We start from the raw sequence: 11,402 nt of genomic DNA on the forward strand, positions 1-11,402 counted from the left end.
ATATCTATATATGTTAGCAGTGTCTATGTATATGATACACACACACATCATATATACATTAGTGAAGTGGAAGTATCTTGCACAGGGAGGGCACCGTGGATTTCACCTAGTACAAAGGAGTAGCAAATATTTTGAACAAATAATAGTCTATCATTTGTCTGAGATTAAATATATTTCATTTATTTGATTGCTTATATTTTTTTAGAAGATTGAAAAGTTTTATTTTAAACTTCTTAAAGTGCTTTTTTCTTTAAAATTGAGTAAGTTTTGAGTGTCTAAGTTTGTGAAATAGGATTATGAAGGATACTGCTTCATATGTCGGTAGTTAACATTTACATCTCAGTGTTTTTTTTCCCCCCCCACACTATGATTCCTGTAATGTAATTGTCTTAATTGTTAGAAGTTGGTGTTAATTTTGTTGTCATTACAGTGATTCCCTTAATCTAAAATGCTTTTTTTCAGAAAAATAGTAAAGTGTTTATCCTTAATGACAGTTGATTAGGATAGTCTAGTTGACTGAAGTTTATCACATACATAATTTGTCAATTACCAATTTTCAGTCAAACAGAATATAATGACATACATATACAATTCTTTTTTACTGACTACTTTTTCACTGATTATTTAACAACAACAACATTCAGGAGGCACTCCACATTTTTGGAGCCATAGGGTACATACTATGAATACCACTTCTCCAACTCTAGAGCTGCACTGACATACTGAAATGTCATGTATGTTCATATTGGGGGGAAAAATCTGTTTATTTTTTCTTGTTAAAATAGGTACTGATTATGGGGAGGGTGAGATAACTGATAAATTTATTTCAATATTCTCAGGATATAGATGGTGAAATATATGAAAAAAATTTGAGAGAGGAGGACATATAACATTAATGATTTAAGAGCGACTTAATGGTAATTGTGAGCTTTATTTAGTGCTTTTTCTAGGCTTGGGAACTGTGTGCTTTGCAGTTTTGCTTACACTTTATTTCTTTTTATGAATGTGAATATTTGGAGTCCTCTTAATTAACTACTACTTTACACATTTCACTCTCAGTTTTATTATTTTATTCCTTAATAGGAATTTGTAATCAGCATATGTTGCCTTTCTTTTATAGTTTTATGACCTTTGTGAACTATTCAGAACTGGAGGTCAGGTTCCTGACACAAACTACATATTTATGGTACGTAAACAGGAGTGATATCAACTGCTTTTTTTATTGAAAGGATATGACCTGTGAATTATGTAGTAATTTCATTGCTGTATGACAGTTACTGTTTAAACTAACAATAATTAATCACTGAAGTGATTTTCAGTGGGCAGTGGAAGGCATGTGGCTGAATTTGAAAATAACCTGAAAGGATTTTTTTTTTAAATTACACTTTCCTCCATTTAGCTTTGTCTCCTGCTTGAGAGTCATTGCTTTTAGTAAACTACTGTATAGGTGGGACTGGGTTGGAACCTTCAGTAATAATAGGACAGAAGAATAGCCCAGAACCACATTTAAGGAGAATGTCTTCAGTTTACTGTTATTTTATCAAACTTTGTGAGGATTTGTTTCCACCTCTTAGGATACTAATTTATGGATGCGTGGATACACACACATACACACACACACAAACATGGTATTAAGGTTGATGTTTGCTTATTTTCCTTTTGAAATGAAGAGTTACTGTTGAACTTTTCCTAACTTTAAGGAGCTTTGGTGATGTAATGCCTGAGGCATTTGACTGCTAACCAGAAGGCTTGTGGTTCAAACCCACCAGCCACTCCTTGGAAGGAAAATGGGACAATCTACTTCCGTAGAGATACTGTCTCGGAAACCCAAGGAGGGGTCGGATCGCTAGGAGTTGGGTCCCACTCGACGGCACATAACAGCAACAACAATGTAGCTATATATAAGATTGAAAAACGGTGATTTTGCAGGGGATATCCTTGAGAGAATTGCACAGCCAGTTCTCCAAGTTTCTCCTCACAAGGCTAGCACAAGCATTCAGTGGAAACAGCTTATTCTGTTTGAATTGTTTGCTAAAACCCAGTTTCCAAATAACTCAGTGTATAATTCTGTATTGTTATTTTGGACTGTCTCTGAGTTTATGCAGTTTGTTATAATTTTAAAAGATTATTGTGACTGTTGCATTGTTTATAACTCTAAACTTTTACTTTACAGGGTGATTTTGTAGACAGAGGTTACTATAGTTTGGAGACCTTCACTTACCTTCTTGCACTAAAGGCTAAATGGCCCGATCGTATTACACTCTTAAGAGGAAATCATGAGAGTAGGCAGATAACGCAGGTGTATGGATTTTATGGTAAGCTTTTTTATTTTCTGATTATAAATATTTTCCTTTCCTCTTTGGAAAAAGAGCTTTACAAGTTATGTGCTTTATAGTAAAATTAGCAAATGCAGATAACCTTTTCCCAGTTTTTTCAACTCTTAACTATCCCACATCATCCAGTCAATTGAAAATCTTACCATGGAGAGAAAACCATGGTTAATTTTTTGTTCTAGTTCTCTTGTTAAAAATGTAGATTGTTGGTCCCCACTGCAGACCTACCAATCAGAGTGTTTTGGGGTGGGATCTCAGAATGTGCTAAAGATAAATGTTGGCAAACTCAAGTTTGAGCATCTGTCCAGTGTTATCCATCCATTCATTCATTCATTCACACACGTACACAACACATTAAAATGGAGTCATACTATGTTGTGACTACCTTTTTTCACTTCATTGACATTTTTATAGCTGCATCTTAGAACATGGTATGGATGTACCGTAATTGATTTAACCTGGCCCTTTATCGTTGGAGTTGTTTTATAGTTGCTGTTGCAAATATAGCTGAATGAATATCTCTTTACATTTATTTCTTGCCCCAGAAAATACTAGACTGGAGGGGCCAGAAACAAGAAAATCAGCGTAGCTGCTTCTATAAAACTTTCATTTGCTTGAAAATAAAACGAGGTTAAGAAGCTCTTTGAAGAAGACAATAGAACTTTTGAGATTATGAATATACCCTTGAGCACAATTGAAGCAGATGTTGAGAGATTTGGAAATATTAGTGTTAGAACCTTTTAATTTTAGTGATGTATTTTTAGTTATCTCTTATTACAGAGATAGGCTACACTCTCTTATTCTTTAATTTGTCAATGATAATTATTAAATTGAGAGATTTTGATAAATTATTTCTGTATAACTTTCTTTATAATTATTAAGGTAGATAATTAATATTGTCTCTTTTCTATAAGTTACTTATTTTCATTCACAAAATACCATATTCCATTTAAAATATATATTTTGACCCTTTTACAAAATAATCAATAGATAGATAACACATTGTGATGAGCTTGAGCTCTATAAAAGTAATTAGTGCCAATTGTCTAAGAATAGTGTTTTACATATAATTAACCCCAGAATTTGACCAGTGTTTATCAATGTAGGTCAAAAGGGAAAAAATGGGAAGAGAAAGGAGAATGTTTTAATCAGGATGCTTTGACTGAGGAAAATGACAACAGCATTAATCTAGTATTGACTTTTTTTTTTTTTAATTTATTTATTTGACTTTTCTTTTAAAGTAATAAAAATATTAAAATAAAAATATATGGCTATTATGTTGGCCTTTCAGTCCTGACTGACAAACATTTACTAGGCAGTTATGAACCAAGTGCTTTGCATATGTAAAGATGAAAAGGACAGGTTTCCTTTCTGCTGACTGAGCTCAAAGTTAGAGTCCTCAAAAAGAAAGTTTACATAGGATCCTGTTTCACAAAGATATTTAATTTAGGAAATCAAAAGGATTGACTTGACTATGCCCCATGGGAGCTCTGGTAGCATAGTGGCTAAGGCACTTGACTGCTAACCAGAAGGCTGGCGGTTCAAACCCACCAGCCACTCCTTAGAAGGAAGATGGGGCAATCTACTTCCGTAGTGATACTGCCTCGGAAACCCAGGAGGGGTCACTATGAGTTGGATCCGACTCGACGGCACATAACAACAATAGAACTGCCTAGTATTCATAACATAGTAAGTACCCTAGGGGCACAAATGTTTTGTGCTTGATTCCTTACCTAAACTTGGTTGGAGCTTCCTCAGTGGTGCTGTGGAGGAAGAGGCCTTGCAATCTGCTCCCAGTAAAATTACAGCCAAAAAAACCCTTTGGAGCAGTTCTGGTCTGTAATACATGGGGTAGCCATGAGTCAGCATTAACTCTATGGCAACTAACAATAACACAGTGGCCAGAAGCATTTGTTCTGGATTTGTCAGTTTCCTATTTAGCTCTTCCTGATGATAACATTTTGGCTAGTAATTTCAGGTACTTCTTAGGACCACTTCTGGAATAGAAAGGAAGACCACATCCTTATTGTTTGTATATATGTGTATATATATGTGTGTTTGTATTTGTGTACACATACACATTCATGCATACATAGTATGAGTTGAAATTGAGTCAATGGCAATGGATTTTATATATATATATATATATATATATATATATATACACACATACACACACACGTAGACATTATTCTTTTGTCTTTACTTCATGGACCTGCCAGGGCTACATATGTGTCATAACTTGCTAGCATCCTAGTTGAAGCTGAGTTTCTATTTTCCTGAAGGCAGCTATGCTATTGAGTATGTAGTTTATTTTAATGTCAGATTCAGAACATCATTCTTCTGTTTCTTTCACAGATGAGTGCCAAACCAAATATGGAAATGCTAATGCCTGGAGATACTGTACCAAAGTTTTTGACATGCTCACAGTAGCAGCTGTAAGTTTATATGAATCTTTTTTAAAACCTCAAGTACTTTTCTGCCAATGACACACTGCGTTTTTTCATCTAACTGACATCTCAATTATGTTGAGATCCTTAGTATTCATTGATGAATTTGGGTGTGACTGAGTTCAACTCTTTGATATCTTTTTTTTTTCCCCTAGTTAATAGATGAGCAGATTTTGTGTGTTCATGGTGGCTTATCTCCTGATATCAAAACACTGGATCAAATTCGAACAATTGAACGGAATCAGGAAATTCCTCATAAAGGAGCATTTTGTGACCTGGTTTGGTCAGATCCTGAAGATGTGGATACTTGGGCAATCAGTCCTCGAGGAGCAGGCTGGCTTTTTGGAGCAAAGGTCACAAATGAGGTAAATTCACTGTTTGCGAAAAGTGGTTTGTTGGTTGCCATCTATAACACACTTTTGTCAGTTCACTCAAACTTTAGTGACCATGGATATCAGATTTCTAGTCTCATTTACTTAAATAAATACTCTTTACTTTATAGTTAAATGTGGTCACGTAGTAAAAGCACTTATTCCAGCATCCATTTGGTAATATGTGTAAAATAAATGTTGCTTTCCTTTCCAAATCCTACTGTTAAATAACAGAGTAGGAAGGGCAAGATCTTTTTGAAGTTCAGTTATTTTCAGTTAAAACACACACACACACATAGGGATAAACTTATATTGGGAAGTGATCAGCATAATGAAGTCAGAGAACTGTGTTCTAATCCCACCAATGCAACTTGGGTAAATTAGTTATTCTCTTTGAGCCTTTGTTTCTTTAAGTTGCAGAAGAAGGATAATAACTCTCTTTCAGAATTACTGCAAACACTGCCCATACTAAGCCCTCATGAAATGCTAGATGAAGTCCCTTGGGGTGGTGTACCCTTGACTGCTAACCTAAAGGTTGGAGGTTCAAGTCTACCCAGAGGCTCCTTGGAAGAAGGGCCTGTTGATCTATTTCCAAAAAATCAGCCATAGAAAACCCTCTGGAGCACAGTTCTACTCTGACACACCATGGGGTCCCCACAAATTGGGATCTACTCAACAACACTGGTTTAAATGCTAGATACTGATAGTACTCGTCTTTATTATTAAACTGTAAAAAATTATGTGCCTATATGATTTGATAGCTTTATATTGAGTCAGGCCAGAGTGATTTGATTTGTTATTGAACTTACTAAGGATAACTGTAGAATGAGTTCTATAATCATGAGAACTTTAATAGTCAATGAGTTTACATTTTATTTAAATGATTATTGTTGGCTGATTTTTTTTTTTTAATGTACTGCACTATTACTTACAAAGCCTTTCTAAATTACAGTTTGTTCATATCAACAATTTAAAACTCATCTGCAGAGCACACCAACTAGTGCACGAAGGCTATAAGTTTATGTTTGATGAGAAGCTGGTAACAGTATGGTCTGCTCCTAATTACTGCTATCGTTGTGGAAATATTGCCTCGATCATGGTCTTCAAAGATGTAAATACAAGAGAACCAAAGTTATTCCGGGCAGTTCCAGATTCAGAACGTGTTATTCCTCCCAGAACGACGACGCCGTATTTTCTTTGAGGCCTTCGCCCATCCTGCTGACCCATTTTCCTGCTCTCTTCTTCCCCCGACTTTTCGTGTATTACCCTCTACAGTATACTTTTTATGGAGCACTTTGCTGCTGAAATGCTGCCTCTTGCCTTTTTTTATTTTAAATTATCTAAATTTATTGTTTGTTATGGTGTCTATAGCAATGTTTTTCTATCAATTTTCTCCCTCATCCCTTCCCCACCTGGACTCATTTGAGAAGACTTGAGTAATGTCTTAATATACTGCTGCATGTAGCTCTTGCTTATTTACTGGTCTGAGGGAAACAGGATGCGTTTCCTTTGTTGAAAAAGCCAATTGACAGAACAGACTACACCGAAATACTCCTCCTTTTGTATCATTCAGCCTTTCGTTTTAGTTGGATAAATTTTAAGAAATTTCAGCAGCAAAGTTGTTATTCAGTGGGCACGATGGACGGCAGATGCCTCGAGTTCTGTGTACCTGTCCCAGCTGTAAACTTCATTGTCCTTTGTTGGATGACATTTTAAGTGGATATAAAATAAATTGGTCTAAAGGGCTGCCCTCCTTGTTGTGTTTTTAAATTTCAGTTAAAAACTGCTACAGCTTATGACTTTGTACATTAAGATAATTGTATTGATCTTTTTTTCAGATTCCTTGTATTTTTTAATAAAGTAATGTTAAATAAAACCCAGATAGGTTAAGTGATAGAATTTTAAACAGCTTACATTGTTAGCTTAAAATTATTCCCTTTTTTTTTCTTTCCTAATCAGAGTTCTTGACCCTTTAGCTATTGAGTTTAAAAACTTAAATGGAAATTCAGTAGTTTTTTTTTTTTTAAGAAAAATATCACTAAACTGTGCCTAAAGAACATAACTGCCATATTAATGTTTGGTTTGTATCCTCTACAGGAATAGAGAAACATTTAATACTTGTAATGCTGATGTGTTCATTTGATACCAGTTGAGTAGAATGTGATCAATCCAGTTTACAATCTATCATGAATATCATTAAGTAAAATCTATGTATTTTTCAATAGGAGTCATTTCTCTTGTTGTAACACTTGACCTTAACTTTTAGAAAGTGTTCATTTTTTAACTGTACCTGGAAAGGTTAAAAAGTCAGGCCTCTTGTATTTGTGAACTGTAATCTGAAACAGATTTTTAAAAGCGTAGAAAGAAACAAATTGTCCTTTTTGTAAAGGTCTGTGATACCATGTTTCAGCTTTGTGTGAGTAATTTGAATATCCAAAGGTTGTGATGATCGGTTCCTGATATGCAACTGTCCACTTAATATGGACAAGTAATCTGGTGTCTCTTATGACTGGTCATAAATGATGTTGGCATTTATCGTTTTTTGAAATAGTTGGTATCCCTTTACTATGATTTTTATCATTCCAGGAAATCCTTGTGAAGCCAGCCAATTAATAAAGCACTTTAGCATCTGTTCAGGTAGTTTTGAAAACCAACGTTTCACCTTCAGGATAAGAACTTCCAGGTTACCTAAAAATGCAATAAAATCCTTATAATCTAAGCTTCTTGGCACATAATTTTTCATCAGGGTTTTCTTTGATTAAATGAGCACAATACTGTTTTGATTTGATTTTTCTTCCTTACCAGCCAGTTCCTTGTGTAGTTTTTAATTGTATAGCTATATGAAAGAAGTGGCTAAGACTCTTGCTGCACACACTTGAACTAGTGTTGGGTCAGTAACTTCATGTTACTGCCCTGACCCCAGTGTTATTCAGGGGGGAAAGATACTTTTATCTTACAGGGATATGTAGCTGTGTATTTTACTAGTTGTGAAACACTGGAAATTAATGATGCAGACAACTTGGTGTGGTCTCTGAACAGCTCTCAGCAGTGTTTTTTTCCGTTACCGTAAATTGTATTTAAGTGCTCTCCACTGCTTTTAAGTTGTACCAGTAAAACTGCTAATCTTCAGCCCACCTTCCCATTTTGACACTCCTTAGCTTAGACTGATGTAGTTGGTTTAGTTATCCCTGTAATGTGACTTTTAAGTCATGGTGTTCTGCATTTATTTTGTTACTAGTTGGGCACATGCCAATAATAATCTGTCCATTCCTGAACTGTCATCTGTTTTGCCTGATTTCTCTTCAACTGAATAATGGCTTTTTGCATGGGGGAAAAAAAAGAGTTTTTACTATTAGATGTGTAAAGGGAAGAGAGAGTGAATGTATTAGACTCTGTAAGCCTAAGGGGGACATTTGGATCCCTCTAATAAATAAGGGCTATGTACTCTGTAGCATGACCATGTGCTGGAAGATACTGCAGGTCCCAGATTTGTAGGCAGGAGGCTCTCTCACTCCCTGTACCTAGGCTGAATGTAACCCTGTGTTGTATTAATGGAGGGAATAATAACTATTTTTATTTGCATATGATATACTTGGTTTCTAATAAAGTATCCTAGGCTCTAGTGAGGACTGTCTACTTTTAATTGCCATGTACTCCCTTTTCTCATTTGCCTGATATGCACTTGGCTAGCTTTTTATAGCTTATTGTTTTTCCTTGAAAACTCTCACTACTTAAAAATGTGTCCATCTGGGTGTGATCCTCAAAGGCCTGGATCAAGAATACATCTAATATGCAACCTGCATCAGCTCCTACTCCGTCTGGATGTCTAGAACTGTTGGAAGATTTTGACGTCTTAAACCCTGGGCTTTGCTTTTGAAATAAGGTTTGAAATATTGTTAATTGCATTAAGATGTGTGTGTGTGTTTGCTTTGTAAGCCCAGAATCAGGTTTTGGAAAATACCTGTATTGTGAAAACACAATGAGACTCTTTTTTAGCCTCTTCATTGTCAGGAATAGGATCGCTTTTCATCAGCTTCCAGAAATTGTATATCTGGAGTCGAAGAGATTTATCAGCGAGAATCCAGATTTTTTAATGTAATTGATTTTTAAATGCTAATGTTTGTAAAGCACCTTTAGTTCTTTGGATGAAAGGTGCTATATACGCTCAGTGTAAATAAATAAAGAGATTATAGGAAGTTTGTGAAAATAATTTTATCTAATGCATAGTCTGTAGTATGTCTAAAAGAAGTTAGCATTTTATATAACATAATTTAAATTAAAAAATGTGTATTCCTTCACTTGGTTGCTTGACTTTGGTAAACAAAAGTTCATTTTTTTCTAGTCTTGCATTTGACCCAGATAAGTATTCCAATTCTTTAAAGTCGGTATTCGTTGCTATATCCTGGATCCAGCACCCAGAACCATGCTTCATGAGATCATCAAAATCTTTCAGTTGTGTATTTATAGTGGGCAGTCGTACTGATGGAACATACAGGAGTATAAAAGCACCACACACACACACAGAAATCAGAAAGTCCCCTAACATGAAACCAAACATAGAATAGATGCTATGGGAAGGCTGGTTTCTTGTTCCCCTTCTCCTACTTTTCTCTTTCCTTGTCAATCAGTTGGTGAATATGGACTTTTCTTACCCTCATGAGAGTAAGCTTATGCTGGCTTGGATCTTTCAAATGTTTTCTTAATACAAAAATGTGTGAAATTTATAGAGGAATTTTTTTTTTTTTCCCCCAATGTGTATTCCCATTCAATCCCTGGGCACCCACTGTTAGTCTCAGCACTCTGCTTTTGGGTGCAAAAGGAAGTGGAACATAAAAAGACTGCATGGAGACATTATGGAATAATGGAAAGAATACAGGCTTTGAAATGAGATCTAGGTAGAAAACAGCTCTGCCACGCGGTCGTAGCAGCTAACTGGTATTGACCCTACTTAGCTGTGCTGTAAATTTTGTGGAACGCTTATTGTGGCTCTGTATTAGCTCTTTTTCTTCAGATGAGGAAACAGGCTTAGAGAGGGTAAATATAACTTGCCCAGGGTTGTACAGAAGAGCTGAAACTTTGAACCCCTCTAGGAAATACCAAGGAGCTCTGGTAGCATAGTGGCTAAGACACTTGACTGCTAACCAGAAGGCTGGCGGTTCAAACCCACCAGCCACTCCTCGGAAGGAAGATGGGGCAATCTACTTCCATAGTGATACTGCCTCAGAAACCCAAGGAGGGGTCCCTATGAGTCGGGTCTGACTTGGCACATAACAACAACACAACAGGAAATACCAGAGTACATCTTAAACCCTTCGATTTAAACAATATTGGTTATTATAGCAGTATGAGCAAATTGGATTCTCTGAATCTTAAGTTTCTTATGTATAAGAGCAAATACCATCAGGATTGATCTTGGCATTAAAAATAGCATACATAAAGCGGCCAGTCCCTGACCCAAAGTTGCCACTTACTGAGGGCCCACACTCTTGCATACCATTGACCAACTTCATTGTACTTGGGTAAGTAATAATCAAAGGCAATACATAATTGTTAATATAGTGTAGCTTATGTGAGTACGATGGAAATTTAGAGAAGGAAATGTTTGATCTAGGATGGAGTGAAAGGGGAAAGACTAAAGAGAAAGTGTGAATTAAACTTCGATTGGAATGATGCAGAGGTTACTAGAATTTGTACACGTAAAGACTAGGTAATACATGAGGGTACATCTTGAGAAGATATGCGATGCCTTGTATCAGGCATTGACCAAATGAATGAAGACCTTGGAAACCTGGTAGAAAATTTTAATAAATGTTTTTGAAAAATGGGTAACATGTGATATTTCAAGATTAGTCCCTTAGTGAGTTGTTGACCCTTCTCCACCAGGATTCTCCCTTCTGCTCAGTGCTGTCTGACACAAATGACTAAGACTTTCTCCTTTCTGTTTTGATGGTAAGGGGTGGGTATTGTCTGATGGGATTGAGATTTGTGGTTCTGTAACCTTAGGATTCTATAAAAACTTGGGGGGCAACAGAAATTTGGGGACATTTTTTCTTTGTAGAGCCATTAAAAAACACCACTACAATTTACAATCCTGTAAAAGAACCCTGATGGCACAGAAGCACTCAGCTGCTAATGGAAAGGTCAGTAGTTCGAACCCACCAGCTGCTCTGTGGGAGAAAGATGTGGCAGCCTTTTTCTGTATGGAGTTACAGCCTTGGAAACCCTATAGGGAAGTTCTACTCTGTCCT

General features: G+C 36.0%; 1 protein-coding gene across 1 annotated transcript in view; it reads left to right on the plus strand.

Annotated features, from left to right (window-relative positions):
- PPP6C (protein phosphatase 6 catalytic subunit) overlaps window positions 1–6,355 on the plus strand; it is a 44,261-nt gene extending 37,906 nt beyond the window's left edge. Inside the window, exons 3-7 of the mRNA XM_007956378.2 lie at window positions 1,121–1,186; window positions 2,174–2,315; window positions 4,692–4,771; window positions 4,939–5,148; window positions 6,107–6,355. Coding sequence (XP_007954569.1) covers window positions 1,121–1,186; window positions 2,174–2,315; window positions 4,692–4,771; window positions 4,939–5,148; window positions 6,107–6,355 — 747 coding nt within the window. The remainder of the gene's footprint in view (window positions 1–1,120; window positions 1,187–2,173; window positions 2,316–4,691; window positions 4,772–4,938; window positions 5,149–6,106) is intronic.
- Window positions 6,356–11,402: the final 5,047 nt, after the last annotated feature.

The sequence above is a fragment of the Orycteropus afer genome, unplaced genomic scaffold, assembly GCF_000298275.1.
Source record: "Orycteropus afer afer isolate SDZICR_OR568_19922 unplaced genomic scaffold, OryAfe1.0 scaffold00611, whole genome shotgun sequence".
Classification (NCBI taxonomy): domain Eukaryota; kingdom Metazoa; phylum Chordata; class Mammalia; order Tubulidentata; family Orycteropodidae; genus Orycteropus; species Orycteropus afer.